Source organism: Stegodyphus dumicola, chromosome 5 (assembly GCF_044657685.1).
Source record: "Stegodyphus dumicola isolate Sdum_Otavi_A_Nest chromosome 5, ASM4465768v1".
Lineage (NCBI taxonomy): Eukaryota > Metazoa > Arthropoda > Arachnida > Araneae > Eresidae > Stegodyphus > Stegodyphus dumicola.
In genome coordinates this window covers 223541089-223560202 of record NC_140772.1, presented here as the reverse complement: position 1 = coordinate 223560202, position 19114 = coordinate 223541089, and the positions used below count along the sequence as shown (strand labels likewise).

Here is a 19114-nt window from a genome sequence, read left to right as displayed (position 1 = left end):
ATTTTAACACTTTTCATCGCAGTGTTTGATAATCTTCGGTTTCTTTATCAACAATACATTTGAAAACACAACAGAAACTTTACCGAAGTAAGGCTACTATAAAAGGTACCTCTAGTAGCCCTATCCCGAAGTATTCAAACTAAAATTCACACAGTATTGAGTGCAAATTTGTGTCAAATAGAAAAGCATATATTTTCAAGTGAATTCAATCATCATAAAAATTTCAACTACTGAGCGCATGAGCCATCTGTGCACACACACCAAGAGAAGATACGCGCATAATGAATTAATGAATGCTTGATACCGTCCAGTTTTTTGTCCTTGATTATTTGGGTTTAGGTTTAGATAAGAAGTTTCGGTTTAGCTTTTATCTGTTTGCATTTTGATCTGAGAGACCTCCGCAAATCGTTACACAATTCCGGGGAATTACCTTACGCGAAGATAGTAATGTGTTAAGCCGGTTGTAGGTATAGGTTATACGTATAATTAATATTTTGCGTATATGAGTTACATAATTTTATAGATGCTTGTGATTTAGAGAATACTTTTGTAGCATGTGAAGTTTCTTTTTTATAATGTATATTTTACAAACCCTTATTGTTTAGTTAGAGTATTCACTAAAAACACGCAGTTTATTGTGGTTTGTATGTTAAGTTTAATTATCAAAATGTGTTTCTGTGGTAAAAGTTGTTTCTATTTATAGAAGCTTAAAATTCTGTACTCACGAAGTCTTCATTTAAGTATTCGTGAAAAGTATTTCGCTTTATTTCTGTTAAACATTTAAATATTACGGGAAATGAACTGTTTAATTATTGTTCGTAAATTTAAGTGCAGAAGTTACGAACTAGAGAAATTTATGTTAATATCATTCTTACTTTTAGGGTATAATCTTTGTATCAGTACACTTGTCGAAGATTTGAGTGTTCAGTATGTGGAAAATCATAAGCTGTAAGTTTTATTCTAGTATGGTAATTTATAATGTTATGTATGTCGGATTAAAAATTACTTTGCAGTTGAGATATTGTGATCATAATTCATACTCCCTATACTTTTCTGCCACTTTTTGGAAGGAGAGGGAGAATGGGGATATGATGTTCAGAAGTAATTTAAATTCATTATACTTTGTCTGTATCATTATTATAGTTATTTTCAGTTTATGCAATTATTACAGTTTGCTAACAGTTACATAAAATTGTATGATGCATTTTTAAACTCTAGAAATGTTTGCCTCTGACCTATTTTGTTCTTTTAAGATTCTTTTTAACTAACAGACTGTTTAATTTTTAATGTAATATTTCAGAAGCTTTCTATCGAATCTGCTTTCTTTTACAAGAGCAAAATGAGTAGAGAAAAGTTATGTAAGAAAATGAACAAAAGGGTGTGTTAATGAATCTGTATTGTTTATATATTTATTAACATTCAGAATTGGTATAAGTTTTTTAATCATACATTGTTCTTAACGTTTCAACTGATGTGTTTTAAAAATATAGTTAAACTCGAATTTCTGAGCATAGATTTTTTGTAAAATCTGTTTTTATTTGTTGAATGTCTTTTATCACTGTTTGAATTATTATCACAACCTTTATCAAATGGTGTTCTGCTACATCACACATTCTTTCAAGAGGCTGCCAGCTTTGATACTAATTTAAGCATTTAATAGTGTGGTGCAACAGATTAGAAAGCATATTTATTTAGGCTGTTGTAAAGTATCACCAACCAAGCTAATTCGAAAGACAGAACAGACAAAAGATGTTGCGATAATAAGATATTTCTGTAGGAATATTTGTCACAAAAAATCAATGTATAATCATTATCTTCAGTGCACTGAAGCTGGCATTTGCTAGTATTTTTATAAAAACCTTTCTGGAATTATTATTTGTCTTAGAAGATAATAATTAAATAAACAGGTGTTTGCTTTATGAAATGATTTTTGTTAATATATGTGGAATTCTGTGAAACCCTATGCACAGTGTAATTAAAAAATATGTAATACAAATGTAAAGGGAGCTTCCCAGATGGGAAAGTTAGCTCTGACTGATGTTCTGAAGGGTAAAGGTTCGAATCCTGGAGAAGGCATGGATATAAATTGTCCTTTCATAGGAAGCGGCGGTGGCTCACATATTAGGTGTGGCCATAATAAAGTGTACTTATGGCCTTAGTAGTAGCCAGTGCCTGTAATGCCTAGTGTCCACCAATGGGGGTGGGAGTGGGAGTAAAGGCAGGTAAAAGTAGATTTTTAAGCAGATTTTTAATATGTGGTAATATAGTACGTTGAAATGATACAAGACACTCTTGAATCGTAGGTAAAAGAAATCTGCTGTCAGTTCGTATGCAAATTTCGAGTGGTACTCATCACTACACGAATGCAGAGCTTGCCAATATGCATTTTATACATGGGTCTATATATGAAAATAAAGCAGCTGTTTAGTGAGAATACTTGGGAATCATTATTGGTACCTCTTTTGACTAACTACTCTATTTTAGCTGCAGCCCCGCAGATTATACGTATAATTTAACATGCCTTTTCTGTGTTTTTATCTACTACTCAACTCCTGCATCACTTCATTATGCTAACAGCATAATGAAGTGATGCAGGATCCACTCTTGAACAGCACATATGTTCTCCAAAATATGATCATTTCGGTCTCCTCTCCCTTATTTTACAATTTTGCCAGTTATTTTTTAATCATCTTCAAATATGCATGTTCATTTGTCGCATCTAATTAGAGTTTTTACTTTGACAGTGGTGGCGTTTACTCTTGTATGGGCATATGCAAGCTCTCAAACTGAAGAATTTTCGATAACGGGTAAATTTGTACTTTAAAATTTTTATATTTATTATTATTTTATCAAGTGTGATTTATTATCTACGAATTTTGTTCATTTGTCATTGTATTTAGCAATGCTTTGAAGATTGTAGCTTCATTACTGTCATTAAAGTGATGAGTTTGAGTAAATGTGCTGTTAGCAAATTTCTGAATTTAATGTGTTTTTTAAGTGTATTTTATATTACAAAGCAATTTTATATGATGTAGTATTAATGGTCTAAAAAATATATGTAACAAATACATTCAAAATAATAAATTTGGGTACTTACGTATTATCTTGTCGACTATTGGTGGAAATTTTGGCAGTATTTGCTAATCATAACGGTGAAATTTTAAAGGACACAGTCATCCATAATTGATGCTAAATTGCACTATGTGGCTGATTGAGAAAATAATATGAAAGTATCTGGATTTGAATATGTCATTATTTTTTAATTAATTAACTGTCTGCCCTCTGTAGCCACTCTTGAATGTCAAAATTATGTATCAGTGTTAAGGATATGTAATAACGTTGGGTGAGAATGAATGGGAAATTAATCTGAAGATATGATAAAAGGATTTTTTATTAAAAAATCTAATCAGGTTTGTTTGTGTTGTCATAAAAGTTTTATCATGTTAAAGAAGTTTTTAAAAAAATTATTTTAGTCAGTTCATATAAATTAAATTTTTACAGAGCTTTTAACATTGCTTCTGTTTCAAATTTTTAATGAAATTTTGGTAACTTTTAGATATTGCAAAATTAAATATATGATAAGCTAGTTATTATTTAAATTTTTAAATACGATGAAATATATAGTGAGCTGTATGCTAGCAACTCTGCACTAAGCTTACCACTTCAGAAAGTGTCCATTATTTCTGAGAATATGAATAAACTCATTATTGATACTGATATTATTCGATTGGATGACTGCTTCTTAACTTGACCAACCAAAATATCTGATTTCATAGTGAGTTTAAATATTTTATTTATTTTAAAAGTACCAATCAGCATTTTAAAATTAGGCAAATTAGTTTGATTTAGATTTTGAATAAAACTAAGGCCAATCAGACAAAAATTCATCTTTAGAACTAAAGAAAAAGTTTCAGTAAAGTTAGGAGGATGAGCTGTTTCTTTAGTTCTTATGATTAGTTACCTAATTTTTGAAATATTAATTTTATTCCTTTTTCAGTGTGATGTAATTCATCACAAGGCTAAGGCTGTTTTTGATATTATTCCAGTCCTTTAATTCTGTTTATTTTGAAACTGATAGCGGAATTTTCCTTGCGGTTGCTTATTTTAAGTTTTATAAATCTCAGCAGCTAAGCTTGGTAGTTTCACTGAGTTTTTTTTAAATGTTTACTTAACAAAAAAATATAAGCATTAAATTTTTTTTTTAAAAAAAGGTTAGAATTTATTGAAGATAATTCTGGTGGTCTGTTGCAAAGGAAGAGGGCAGAAGCCCAAGTTGTTTAAGAAAAGTAAATGGTAAAATGAAGCAGGCAGACTGTATTGACTAAGTATTTTATTATTTTTTTCAAGAAGTGGGTGGTTTTAAATAAATTACAGTGTTATTAATTTATAGTATTTTAGAAAACTAATATGAATTCTGCTATCATTAATTTTGCTTCTTGTTATAGTATTTGCAGTGAATAAAATCCATTATGCAAATTAATTCTAACCATAATTAATACCCATCCATGAGGACTTACTAATTACTATAATTAATAGTCATCCATAAAGATGCCTCCATGAAAGATCAAAATTGTGTAGAATTGTAAATAGTTATCTTAGAGAGGGATAGTTTACTAATTAATGAGTAGTAATAATAATAGCTAATTATTTTCAATCAGTGTTTTAAATCTACAAATTTATATCTAATATGATATCTTTATATTCTCTGAGCCTTGATTACATAATGGAATATTACCAGTTTGATTCAAATTAAGCTACAAGAAAATGTGTGCTAATGCAGCCTCCCTCACAACTACTGAGTTAAATAATGTTAATTAACCTTTCATAGACACTTTCAATTCATTAAGAATACATTATCCATAGATAGTGTTATGTATCTTAATTATAAATGAACTCTTAATTTTAGTTCTGATTATTTACTAATTATTAATACTCTTAATTTTTAATTAAGAATGTGAGTGTTAATTTTATTCCCTTACTGTACTCTTTTCGCTTGTGTTTATCACTTGATCAAAATTTGCTAATTGTACCATAGATGGAAAATTGAAAAATGTGAATTCATTGTCTTGGAAAAGAAATTATAAGGATAGTTCTTCAAATAATTATTATTGATTATTTTACAATTTTTTTAAGATACCTTAAATTTTAATTTTTAATACAGTAATGAAATCTGATAGTTGTATGAACTGTCTTAAGAAATTATCAAAATACCGTCAATAAAATTTTACAGTTTCTGTTACCTTGAAAGACAAGATAACAAGAAATATTAAAAGGTTTAGAAACAGGCTGACAAACTGTTTGTTTATAGTACTAATAATAATGAAAGCTGATAAATGTTAGGCTTTGACAAGTGAAACTTAGGAATATTTAGGATGCCATTGCAAGCCTATTATCCCCATTCTGTAGATTTAGAGGATTATGTGAAATTATAAAATGAAATAAAGCAATAATTTGAAGAGAGATGAAAATTGGTAATGAAGATTGGGCCTTTCAAATTCACGTCATTTAGAATAGGGATGTATAACCATTTTAGCAGAAGGATCACGTACAGAAATGACTTGCCGAGGGCCAATAACATATTCAAAAACTTTCGGGGGGGGGGTCATTGCAATAAGTTACTTAATTTGTAATTCACACATGTATAATATAAAATTTAATCTGATTTGGAGAGCATTACATACGTATGTAAGGAAGGAGGAGGGGAGGGGTTCCCTTTCTCCTTGCATGTGCTATTGAGGCCAATACACCCAGTTAAAGCTTGGAAAAAAAAATTACTGTGTATGTTTGTGCATGATAATTTAATATATAAATTTTTAATAAAAATGTGTGCAAGTTAGCCATAGTTAAGTAAATACATTAATGTGATGGTTGAGACTGAATTTTATCAATAATTTTTTATATATTTGGTTGAAAGCTAGTTGTTGATATTTTTAAGACAGATTGCAAGTGTTGATCTGCCAGTTTATTTTTCAATTTTGACATATTTAGACTCGTATGAGAAAAATGTTTGTTCACATATATAAGTACTACCAAACATGGTAGCACATCTGCTGTATTTTTTAAGTGCAAAAATTCGGCAGGTAGAGTTTTATATAAGTTAAGAATGTCTAAATCACATAATCTAGATTTGCATACGTCAGAATGTAAATCAATAAGTTCCATTTGAACATCTTCTAGAGCTTCTTTGATTACAACAGAAAGTTGATCCTCAAACAGTTTAAATTTAACCTTATGTAACTCAAAATCTGTAAATTGCTTTTAAAATGAAGTAAGCAGCATCTTTATTTGATCTGAATAATCCAATTATTTATCAAGAAAATTTTCTCTGAGTTTCTTCAGGTTAGGAAAATTGACAACATTTTGACAGCTAAGCTGCTTTGAGAACAGCTGGAGTTTTAGTTTGAAAACAAATACTGCATTGGCCAGTTGATTGATGAATTAGTTTCCCCCCCCCCTCCTCTCAGTTTTCCTCTTAGGTCATTCAGGTGGGCTGTCACATCAACTAAAAATGCTAAGTTACACCTGAAAGATCATTCCTTTGATATCATATGCTTGCCTTTTTCTTCAAGGAATGATATTATTTCATCGTTCAAATCAGCAAACCTTTTTAAAGCCTCTACTTGGCTCAACCACGGTACTTCAAGGTAATATATGAGATCACTATGTGGTGCATCTGTTTGTTCTGGGATTTCCTTAAATTGCCTGTTGTTTAGCATGTAGCTGTTCTTGAGGTATGATACAGTGATACCCAAGCAAATCTTTGCCTTGATCAACCAAATGGTTACTCGGTAGATTTACCATGCCATTCTGAATTCCAGTCACAGCTGGAGCTCCATTACTAGTGATACTAACAAGTTTGTTAGTATCAAAATTATGTGCAGAACATAAATTCAAACTGGAATATAAAATATCAACTCCAGTTCTTCACTGCTTCATTGAACTCATTCCAACAAGTTCTTCAGTTAGTTCAGAATTTTCGAAAATTACTCTATTAAACAAAAGCAGCTGAGTTGACGAAATAATGTCTGTTGACTCATCAGCTGTTATAGAAAAGTACTTAAAATTTGGCAGCAGTAATCTGTAATTGTCCATTAACATCATCAGATAAACTTTCAGTTCTTTGAATTGTCTTGCTTCGTAGCTTCAGTGCATACTTTCTCGGACGCCAGCAATATACACTCCTTTGCAAAATCTCCATTAGTAAATGGGTGGCCACCTTCAGCAATTGAGACTGTGATTACCAAACTAACTTTAATGCAATTATCTATTTGTATAGATGCCTTTGTAAATACATTCCTTTGTGCAATGTGAAAATAGCAAAGAAATTTGATTTTACGATTTTGATCCTCTCAAGCTTTGAAAATGTCAAGTATTTCATGTCATAATGTCGCTTACTATAATACTCCTTGCAAACACTAATCGTAAAATTACATATCAGGTATGTAATTCTTTTGTCTTGCTCCACAAAAAAGTATTTCAAAGTCTAGGCCTCCGAAAATTTCCTATTATCATCTGCTACCTTTTTTTTTATTTTTGATTTCTTCAGCATAGCAAATAACTATCAACCATATGGAACAAAATGGCAAAAATTTTATGTTGGTTCCTCTTTCAAATAATATTTTTTAAAAAAAGTGAAATATTCAAATCAAGAAACTTTTTAATGGTCATGACATTGTATAGTCACGAAGCCAAAAGTGCAACAATGCAAAGTAAATGAAAGCAGTGCTTCCGATCCAAGCAAATATTTTTCTTTTCCCATACTGATCCTCCCTTTTTCACTTTTGAAAGATTATTTTATTTTTTTATTTGTATCCTTCAGCTATTCTCCACAAATTTGTGCTGCATTTCTAGTTGGCATATCAATCATTATCATACAAACTTCAAATGATTTTCCTTCATGGTTGCACCCAGGACATGACAAGATATCGGCTGCAAAATTAGATCTTCCAAGCATGTATTCCATCTTCAGATTATAAGACTGTAATTGCATAGCTCAGCTAGTAAGTCTACCTGATGGTGACTTAAGCTTAAAATACATTTCAGCTGCTGGTGATCAGATGCCAGAGTAATCTCTTAATCAGTATAGCCGTGGAATTTATTCAAGGCTGATGCAACAGCAAGGGCTTTCTTTCTGTTGTAATTTCTTTCGGCGGCTGACAAAAAATATCTCGCATGCTTCTATTGGATGTTCTTCCTTGTAATAGCATAGTTACCAGTGTCCGTTCGAATAATGTAAGGCTTTGTTCATCATTTTGCTTTAAGATGGAAGGGTTAAGGAGAAGTTATTTTAAATGTCTGGAAAGAATTTTCTTCCTTTGGTCCTATGTCCAGCTTATGTTCTTAGTTAGATTACTTAGAGGTATAGCTATTTCTGAAAATTTTGGTATGAATCTTCTGTACTAAGAACAGGTCTGCAAGAAAGTCACGTTTCTTGGAAAAGGCATCTTCTGTATAGCAGATTTTTTTGGGGGGGGGAACCATTGTACACCTTCACCAATCACAGTAATTCAGTGACCAAGGTACTTCTCTTTATTGCAAGCAAAACTCTATTTTACATGATTTGCATTAAGTTTAAGTTGCAACAGTCTCTCAAACTACTATTAGATCAGCTGCATGTTTTTTTTTTTTTTTTTTTTTTTTTTTTTTTAATTCTCTGATAGTATTATAATATCATCTAAGTAAGGAGAACAAGCCAATCTTTCAAGCTGCTTCAGAAATACCATATATTATTTGGAAGGCCATAACAATTCCAGTGCTAGGGAGAAAAAAAGAAAGAAAGATTTCCTAAAAGTGTTCTGTTAACTTTTGCTGTAGTAACACAAATAAAATTATTTAGAACGATCAGAATATGTACTTAAGTCATATTAATTTCTGTTTCTCTCTGGAGACCTTCAGTGAGAGATTCATACTGGTTTTCCCAAATTCTATTCCTCTTTCTCTGTAACATTTCTCCCAGTTTCAGCACTTTTAATTCTGGTTAACTCATTTGTTTTTACTCTCAAAAGAATCATAGTGGTTTCTCAGCAGAGAATGTCCGAAGGTGTATAGTTCTGAAATCAGTACTATTATGTTAGCTTTCTTGAGAGGAGTGAAGCAGATGGGACATTTAACCTTAATAGAGCCTGACTACCCACATTCTTAGCAACTAATAGGTGCCAATCATCATTTTTTTACATTTTCTTGATGAGGCATTTTTAGTATGTTGGTGATTATCTCTATAATTTTTGGAACCATCTGGTTAATGAAACTTAGGAGTTTCCTTACTAGCATTTTTATTTCTTACATGTGTATCTTCTTCATACAGATCTAATTTGTCAGCAAGCTGAAATGGGTTGTGATATGAAATGGCTTGAAATGGGTATGCAAAAAAAGTTCTTTATTCACTTGGAGTGGCTTTCTTCTTAATTTGATCTGCCAGTATCAAATTCTTTAAGTGCTTAAAATGTCGTGACTTTTGATTCTTTAAGCCACCCATTGAAATAGTTTTGTAAGACAAAATAAAAGGTCTCACCAGGTGTTTTCTGGACTTTTCCTCTGTGGAGTAAACATTTGTTGAAACTTCTCAGCATTTAGTCTGAAGCACTTTAAGAGAATATGTTTAATCCTCTATAATCCTGAGCATCATCATAAGATTCTTTTGCAATTAGTTTTCCAATATTGGTTAGCAGAAGACCAACAAGATATACCAGGGATGGCCAATCTTTCTAGGAAGAGTGCCACTATTGAAAATGGTGGACAGTACCACGGGAGGTGTACACATGGCTGTAGTGTGTTGAGCAGTCGACTGTGATATCGTTGGCGTAGTTCGGTCCTGGCGAACAATCATCCTATCTTGCCTCGCATTTGTGCTCCTTGGCCTTCCAGAGCCTTCATTTTGTTGGCAATTTCCTTGTAGCAACCATTGCTGTCAACATCTTTGCGCAGCAGTGTCTGTTCACTGCAGGTGGCGACCTATTATTCGGTATGACCACCTAGCTTCATGCAACCCTACAATGTAATCATGTTCAAAGTCGTTTAGTTGTCTGTAAGGTCTTCAATATTGTTGTAATGGCATCTTAAGTTGCTTTTTTACGGAATTACAATTACAGCAACAAAGAAAGATAAATTTTCCACCTCTGTTAGTGGTTTTATACTTTGCGAATTGTGCACTAGAAATGCATGCTGTGATCGCAATTCCTGTTCATTTGCCTTGAAACATTGATCATTTGCATGTTCGATCAAGTTGTTTTTGCATACCAAATTTTGTCATAACCGCAAAAGTCCTTCTTGGTGCTTCGATTTTTTTTTTTTTTTTTTCAAAAGAGTGCAAGTCTGGAATAGTGGACATTTAAAAATAAATAAAATAAGCAAAGCAAATGTACTAAACTAGAGTTTTATTTTTAATAAACATTTTTAAAGTTTCAGTTAATTAGATTATGTATAAAATAAAAATGAATAATTTGAAACATTTAATTCTAAATAACTATTAAACAGTCAGTACTTAATTAATGTCGTGTTTGAATATGTAGTTTTTTTTACCAAGTCATATGTATTATGATTAGTTCTTGAAGATGTTAGCTAAATTAGATGTTTTAGGTGCATATCAGTCAATCTTGAATGATGTTTTGATTTTATCATGTTCGTAACAGAAAACATTTGTTCACAAACATATGTTGATCCAAACCTTCAACATTATCTGACAGCTAGGTCATGGAAAGATGCTTGTTGGTACAAATTACCAAAAGTCAATATAATTTGGATCACTTGTAGTTGAAATAAGTTCCTTATACGTGCTTTTCAGTGTAGTATGATGCTGTAGGTCAGTAATTTGGATTTGGATTTCAGTTGGGTAACAATTAACATCTTGAAGTGAAATTGAATTATTATATTTATTATAATGTGTTTATGTGTGTGTCTATCAACAGAGTTGATACAGATGATATTATTTTTTAAATATTTCTAATTTTTCAGTAAGTCTTTGGTTGCCATTGTTAAAACTCCAACGTGGCATGTGTACCACGGTCATCCCTGAGTCATTTTGAAATTGGTAACCTTCAGAAGAGTTAATTGCATTTCAAACAAATTCAGAAATAAACTCATGTCAGCTTTTTTAGGATCAAAATTAGAAACTAACTTTTTGAGTTCTAACTTGGGTATTTCTGTACCTGCAAAAGAAGATGTCAATGTAGATTCCTCTGTGCTAGAAGTAATACTAGATTATAATTTTAATTTTTCCAGTTCAAACAACTGTTCATTTTCTTTCTCTCAGCAAGCTGCTCTATTTCCATTTCTTTCCTATTATTTATGATGTGGTTCTGAATGAAACTAGTTAAATTTTTAAAGCATTTATTTGATAAAATTATATGAAAATACAGGAGAAAAATTATAAAAAATATGGCCGATGTTGTATTTCTTGCATGTGGGCTGTGTTTGAACTGCCAGTCTTTATTGAAAATAGACACAGTAAGGAATTAACACCTTTCTCATGTAGTTATTCCACTTGACATTTATACAGTAATTCAAATTGTTGCAGCTGACAGAATTCTACTGATGTACACCAGAAGTAAATAAACTGGAAAAGGAATTCACAAAACTTCGAACTAATTTTTGCTTCTTGGGCCTTTGTTTTGTGGTACAGTCTGTTGTTGAAATGCCATATCAGTGTTTTAATAGGACTAAAATATAATTTCATTTTAATTATAATTTTTCATTATAATTATTTTATATTATATTATTTTCATTATAATTTCATTTTGTGGCTTTTCGAACGAAATCTTTCAGCATAGATGGTACCATTGTCTGGAAAGAATTTAATCATGACAAATGCCAAATCATGTAATTCATATTAATTATTTCCTAAAATAATCAGAACTTTACAAAAGCAACTGAAAATTTACTATAGAAAATTGCTGCCTTAATGTTCATTCTTCCCGCTTTTTCGCTGCAATGGAAGAATGCAATGTAAGCAGGCTAGCACATTGCTGTTTTGACATACTTTTGGTGACTGGTGCTCTAGTAACAGAAAATAAAATAGCTAAATTAGTTTTCTGATGGGGGCTTCTAATCTAATATAGACATGGATAAGCTCAGATTGAATATGAATGGTAATATGTAACCTATGAATAAATATTGTAGCTGCACTTATTTAAAAATAATAATTCACTTTACTACATTAATATTTCGATCCATTTTGAATTATTTTATAAATTTTTGCCTGTTTTGCAACTATACTTATATTGTATCCAATATTTACAGTTTTAGATTGTACTCTTTAAAAGAACTGTCAGTCTCTAGCAAGTAATTATGCATGCTTTTTCTGAAATTCCATATCTGGTTGTACTTTTGGTCTTTTTGCATTTGGATATTTGAGTGGCTTTATAAAGTGTCTTAATTTTTCCTGGGAAAGTAATTTGATAGTCTTTTGATGGATTTACTATATATTATATAACTGTTTCCTTTAGAACAGAAAACCTAATATTGGACTTTTAAAATTAAATAAATTTTTGTTTTCTATAGAATAGTGTTATTATCTTGATCAATTAATTTTAATCCTTTCAGCTTCTTTTGCAAAATTTTTATCTGTATTTCATTGCTTAGGAACTGAATGGTTATTATTAACTTGTGTTCTTTTATTATTGCTTTTTTCATATCTTATGCATGATTTTGCTCTTTTTTTCCTGCGCTAAAATGTAATGAATAAATTGGATGCAATCCTGATTGCCCTAGTCATAGGCAGCATGGTATATTTCTAATTTTGATTATCATAAAGCTGAGTGATGTGGGCCCATTATAGCGACTACTAAGATAATTTGAAAAATAATGATTCATAAGCTCAAAACTAATAACATTTATTTTGTGCATTTAAAGCATAATGTACAAAATATTAAATGTACTTTTAAATGAAAATTTAACAGTTTAGTTTGTGATATTGAATAAAGCTTTAGCTATTAAAAGCAGTAAAAATAAGGAAAAAAACAAGTCCCTTTGACCCTGTCTGGAAACAGTTCCAACTCTTAAACTTAGCAGGCTTCTGAGATAGTGCTTTTGAAGTAATAATCAAACTAATTTATTAATTATTTATCAAATACTTTTGTAGTGATCTGTTCTCTGATTATCTTCCAAATATGACTCAGAATCTTTTTTCTACTTTGAAAACTGGTAGCACACTTTAACTGTACTTTCCTTATTATATGTTATTCCTTTGAAGTAATTACATAAGGCTTGAATTTTAATTTCCTGCTGTTTGCATTTCCAAAAAATACATAGTTTTATATTTTGTCATTGAAAAATGTAAAATAGAAAGGCTTTATTTCAGATGATCTCATTGCAGTTAACTCAACTTGAGAGGAAATACAACAAAATTAGTTATGTCATATTGCATGAGTGCAGTCTTGAAGTTTTATAGTCCATTGTTAGGAATTAAAAATAATTATATTTTAACAACTATTTCACAATTTGAAAACATTGCTTACATACATGACGTATCTGGGTGTTGTTTTTTCCCGCTTAAATTTTACGTTGGATTTTGTTAACTTATTTCTGATAATAGTGTGTACATTATATTACTGATTCCTTAAATTTTAATAAATTTTCTTTATAATAATACTAATGTCCTCTTGTATATTGTGTTTTGCATACAAAGTCAGAAATCAGGAATCATCAGAACTTGAATGTTTCTGGAATTTGAAACTTACAGATTTAAGATCATCAGGTTAAATCTAGTAAAATGATGTGTAGACATGATATTGGGGCTTCGCTTATTGTTTAGGTCAAAGAGAAAAATGCTTTCACTCACAAGCATTCAAGGGCTGAAAGTGTGATTGCGAGCAACATAAATACATTTTCGTTGGTCATCATGTCACTTCTTAGCCGGCAGATGTTTGAAGGCAATGTGAAGGAGTCTCGATTAGTTGGGAGAAAAATTGCACATATGTCACGCCTGCTTCCATTAGCTGAATATTATATTCTCTATTCCTAGACTTTGTAAGGGAAAGGGGAATTATTTTTATTTCCCAACTCCCTTTAGATAATGGTCCAAAATTAAATCATTCCAGATATTGGATGTCCTGATTTCGAACTTTGTATCATATACACAATCAAGCTTCTGTTAACAAAATCTCCATTTTTAAAGTTTTTGAATCTCTGGACCCTTAAAGCAAAAAGCCAATATATTAGCAGGCACAGCCTAATGATTGATAGAAACTAGGGTCTTGTGAATCTTCTTTATTAAGTTGTATTTGATTGAAATATGATTATTAATATTAAATTTATCTTTTATATCTTATTTTGTAATAGACTGTTTTTAAAACTTATATGTTCATTAATATTAATTTTCTCTTTTATATCTTATTTTGTTATAGATTGTAAAAACGTAACGTGTTGTAAAAACTTAACGTCACCTGCTGGAAGTTTCAATTTAAAAGAGACTAATCTTTCTCATGCAGTGTGTTATTGGGTAATAGATCCTGTTTCTAAAGCAAAACATTCTGAACCAAAAGTGAACATCTTTTTTTCGATTCTTTTTTTGCATGCAAATGATGTTGTAACATTGTACAAGAATTTAGATGATGCTATTAATGATACTCCACCCTTGATGAACCCACTCTATGCCCAGAATGGTAAGAATTAACAACATATTTTCATGAGAGTTTTATTCAAAATATATTACATTTTCTTAATCATTTTATCCTGATTTTATGATGCATAGAGTTCTGTTTTCTAAAATTTGAGCAAATAAATGCCATTTTTTTCGTTCTATTTATTTTGCATGTATTAAGTGTAAATTATCATGCTGCATGTATGTAATTATTGTGCATTTTCACTATGCACATATTGAAAAAAATTTTTAAGTTAACTTTTGAAACTGAATTCTGTTAAATGAAATTTTAATTTTAGAAAAATAAATTGCCAAATTAAAGGGTACCTTTTTGAGAAAAGTAATCTTAATATTTTTTAATTCATTTAAAATTTGTATATTTATGAGACAGATTATAACTTATGAAACTGAGCAGATTAAAAACACTCATTAAAGTAAAGAAAAATTAGAAAATTTATAAACATATTAAATTTTTGGAATTTGATTTAAAATGTTTGTATATCTGTTTATTATTATTATTATTATTATTATTATTTATTTTTTAATTTTTATTAGTGTATCGTATTTGATACTTAAAACATTGACTGCAGCAGCAAATCGAGTAAAATACTCCATTGGGCCATTTTTTAATTCTAGTGTTTTCTTGTCCCATTTATGTTAAAACTACTTCAGTACCTAGTCTGTATATACTTTTTTGAGTATTTAATAAATAGATAAATAAATAATAATAAATGTATAAATAGATTACAACTAAATTCATTGTAAAGTAACACAAGAGTTCATTGTCTTGATAGTAAAAATTAATAAAATTAGACAATAATTTGTTTCAATGCAAATAGTGAAACAGCATATATAACCAAAAATGAATAACTTAATAAATGTATAAACATCTTAAAATGTGCCTCTAGTCTTCCAATAAATGACACAATCCTTTCCAATTACAATTTCATTGTCTTACTTCCTTATAAATAATAATTACTTAAAAGTAACTGCAAAATGTATATTAAAATCAAATAAAAGCTTTCAGAACCCACTCTATGCCCAGAATGGTGAAAAGAAGCCAGAAATGAGAATACGAAAACTGTCAGACTATAGAATTAAATTTAACTGTATAAATCTGTGTGTTTGTGAAGCATTGGTGACTCGCATGCCTTCAGTCAGTACAAACTTGTGAATTACATTCAATGCACATGGCTCCAAAAAGTAAGGCCACTGTGAATCATCGGTGATAGTCAAGGTGTTAAATGAGCTAAGATAGATCCTATGTTTTCTGGGATTTGATTGTCTTTCATGTAAAAATAATAACAAAGAAGGAAAAAATTTAAAATCTGTAATTTATGAAATGCTTTTAAAAATACATCTATATTTGTTGATTCAAAATAAAGTAATTAAAAGTAAATTAAAAAGCCTAAAACTTGCATTAAAGCTCCAAAGTAATAAACCAAATGAATTATCTATATTTGTTGAGATGCATTTTAAGAAAAGTAAGAAGTATTTTTATTATGTCAAAATTCAGTGAAAGAAATGCCTAAACTAGAATTTTGATTAATTTTCTCAAAATAATTTGGCAAAATGTATTTGAGTAATACAGTCAAAAGTCGTTAATCCGGACTCGTCAGGACTTCGGCAATTCCGGATTATCGATTTTTCCAGATTATAGATCATCAGTTTAAATCTGGTAAGATGGCATGCAGAAATTATAAAATTAAAATAAGAAACCAGTTTCAATTTCTTTATTAATAAAAAAAATCCCTTTCTATAATGCATGCCCATGTGATAAGATCAGAAGCATTTTTGATATTTTCCATGCTTGTGTCTAGTGAAAAGTAGAGAAAATAAAGGGAAGATAAACATGTTAAGAAAAAGATTCTAGTATCAGAAGTAAAACATTCAACTACAGTCTGTAATCCGGACTCGTCGGGACTTCAGGGATTCCCGATTATCGGTTTTTCCGGATTATAGATCATCAATTTAAATCTGGTAAGATGGCATGCAGATATTATATAATTAAAAATATAAAACCGTAATTTATGAAATAAAGAGCATTTATGATCTAAAGGGTATCAAAATTTAGAAAAAAAAAGCTTAATATTTATTTGTTTACTTTATTAAACATTTCTTTCAATGTAAGTTGTTTAAGTTGCTTCATTTTTTATGTGATAATACATTCTTTTTAATTCTATAAACAGACATAATTTTTTGTTCAGTTACAAAGTTCCGCTGTTCAAGTCCTATAATTGCTGTGTCGACAATACCGACTAATTTTTCAATCGAAATTTTTTCGTTTTCAATAATCTCTGTCACTTTCTTCGCTATCGGAAGCGAATTATAATGACGAGGGATTTGATTTAAATCATATCAAAGATGGAGTACATCGAGATGAAATACCGTATTTACGTGAATCTAATGCGCATCGTTTTTGGCCAAATGAAGTATTCAAAGTTGGGATGCACATTAGATTCGATGCCGCATTAGATTCAAGTGCAAAGTTCGCCGATGACGTCAACCAAATTTAAATCGTAACAATGGATTACTGTACTTCTCAACTACATTTACCGTTACATTTATCGTTGACACATTATCACATAGAGGATACAAACTGTAGAGTACGTAGTCACGAAATGGAGGGCAAACAGAGAAGAATGTCATATGATGCTACTCTCAAACGTAAAGTAATTCTTTATGCTGAAAAAAATGGCAATAGAAAGGCAGGGAGAGAGTTCAACGTAGCTGAGAGCAATGTTCGCTTGTGGCGGCAACAGAAATTGGCACTGTTTGCAACTAAAGCTAGTAGAAAGAAATTCACTGGCCCTCGCAAAGGAAGACACCATAAAATTGAAGAAAACGTTTTGGCATCTGTACATAAAAGGAGGAAGAATGGACAACCTGTGACTAGTGACACCATAAGAAATAAAGCAAAAGAGGAGGCTGAAATTCTTGGAATACCGAAACAAGAGTTTAAGGCTAACTGTGGATGGGTGGATCGGTTTATGAAGCGGATGGGCTTATCTCTAAGACGCCGTACAACAATACGCCATAAGATTCCTGCAGATTTTGAGGAAAATAAATAATTTAAATAAAATTATCATACCATTGATTGATAGTTCATATACAAATCCATTGTTGTATAAAATAAGATTCAATAAATTCCTCATACCATTGATGCACATTACATTCGCCGACAAACAATTTTTTTATTATTTAAAGTTTTAAAATGGGGATGCGCATTAGATTCGCATAAATACGGTAATACATTTAGTAAGGAATTATAAGCCAAATAAAATAAAAACATCTGCCCTGAAGATAAGGATAGTGGTGACAGATCAACTTCCAATTCATTGCACGCCCGGCGGTTAAGATCAACAAACGTTAAAGTTTAGATAAACAAAGGATATGCCTTTATCCATTTTTTGCAGCAATTCCACTTTTTGTTTAATGACCTTCGAAATATACTTTCACTTTGTAAATCCTTTACATATTAGTAAATATATATCAGAAATTCTATTTGACATAATCGAAAGTTCAAGCTTACTTTTATAAAATTGCTCTAACAGTTTGCAAAAAATAATAAGCCGGATCCAATTTGAAGATTAAGGAACAACGCTATCTGCAATATTAACTGAATTAGATAATTTTAGCTTAGCTTAGCTTATATCGTCCGTTATACATTAAACGCGCATTTGTAAACGTATTTTGCACACGCGCACAAGCATATTCACAGCCGTAAAGGTCTTACGCGCGTGCGTCAATGTGACGCGACGCACGCGCAGAAAGTTTGTAGCTTTGAGGTCCGGATTATAGATCATTCCGAATTATGGGCGTCCGAATTAACGACTTTTGACTGTATACATTTCTGAATCCTGACCCTGATAACAGAAGAGTACCAAATTAACATAAATTAAGCGCTAAATATGAAATACAAAAGAGTGACTTTTAACAAACTTATTAAGGGTTCTTAGGGCTTGAAAAATTTTTATTATGAAAAAATTGTAGATTTAACATTTGAATTTTGGGATCTTAGATCTTTTAAGCTTCTTGGAATTTGAATATCTTTGTTCTTGCTTTTCATGAAGTTTCTTTTCAGTGATATGGAAATGTGAAGCTTTTTGTACTTTTTATGTAATTTTTCAATGTGAACAAAATATGTGTAGTTTGCTGATTATTATTGTATAAATGTATTTACCTTTTTTTAAATTCATATTAGTGGTCTACCAAATATAAAATTATATATGTAATGGTCCATGAAGTTCTAATAGGGTTGATGACCGCTGTTCTAGATGCCCATTTGCAGGTGGAGACATACGTTATTTAAAATTTGATAGCTCTAGGTACCGTTGTTTTATCATAGTGTGAAAAACACATATATATTTATGTAGATTCTTCATTATTTAATATCTCTAAATATGATACAGGATTCTAATATTTGATGGCAAAAATTTAAAAAGTGATTCACTGTTTATAGTGAATCAACACAAAATGCCAAAACAAAATTAATAGCCCTTCTGGGCTAATAATAAAAAAAAATCACAGCAGACAGTA

At 30.6% G+C, this 19114-nt stretch overlaps 1 protein-coding gene across 4 annotated transcripts in view; it reads left to right on the top strand.

Annotated features, from left to right (window-relative positions):
* The first annotated feature begins 225 nt into the window (after positions 1–225).
* LOC118197823 (cubilin-like) overlaps positions 226–19114 on the top strand; it is a 129951-nt gene continuing 111062 nt past the window's right edge. Inside the window, exons 1-4 of one of the 4 annotated variants that reach the window (XM_085817715.1) lie at positions 226–463; positions 882–948; positions 2745–2807; positions 14340–14597. In XM_085817715.1, the coding sequence (XP_085673841.1) occupies positions 930–948; positions 2745–2807; positions 14340–14597 (340 nt within the window). In that variant the 5' untranslated portion in view covers positions 226–463; positions 882–929. Of the gene's footprint in view, positions 468–530; positions 641–881; positions 949–2744; positions 2808–14339; positions 14598–15479; positions 15625–19114 lie in introns of those variants that run through there. The other 3 variants (XM_085817714.1, XM_085817716.1, XM_085817717.1) reach the window with 3 other exon arrangements.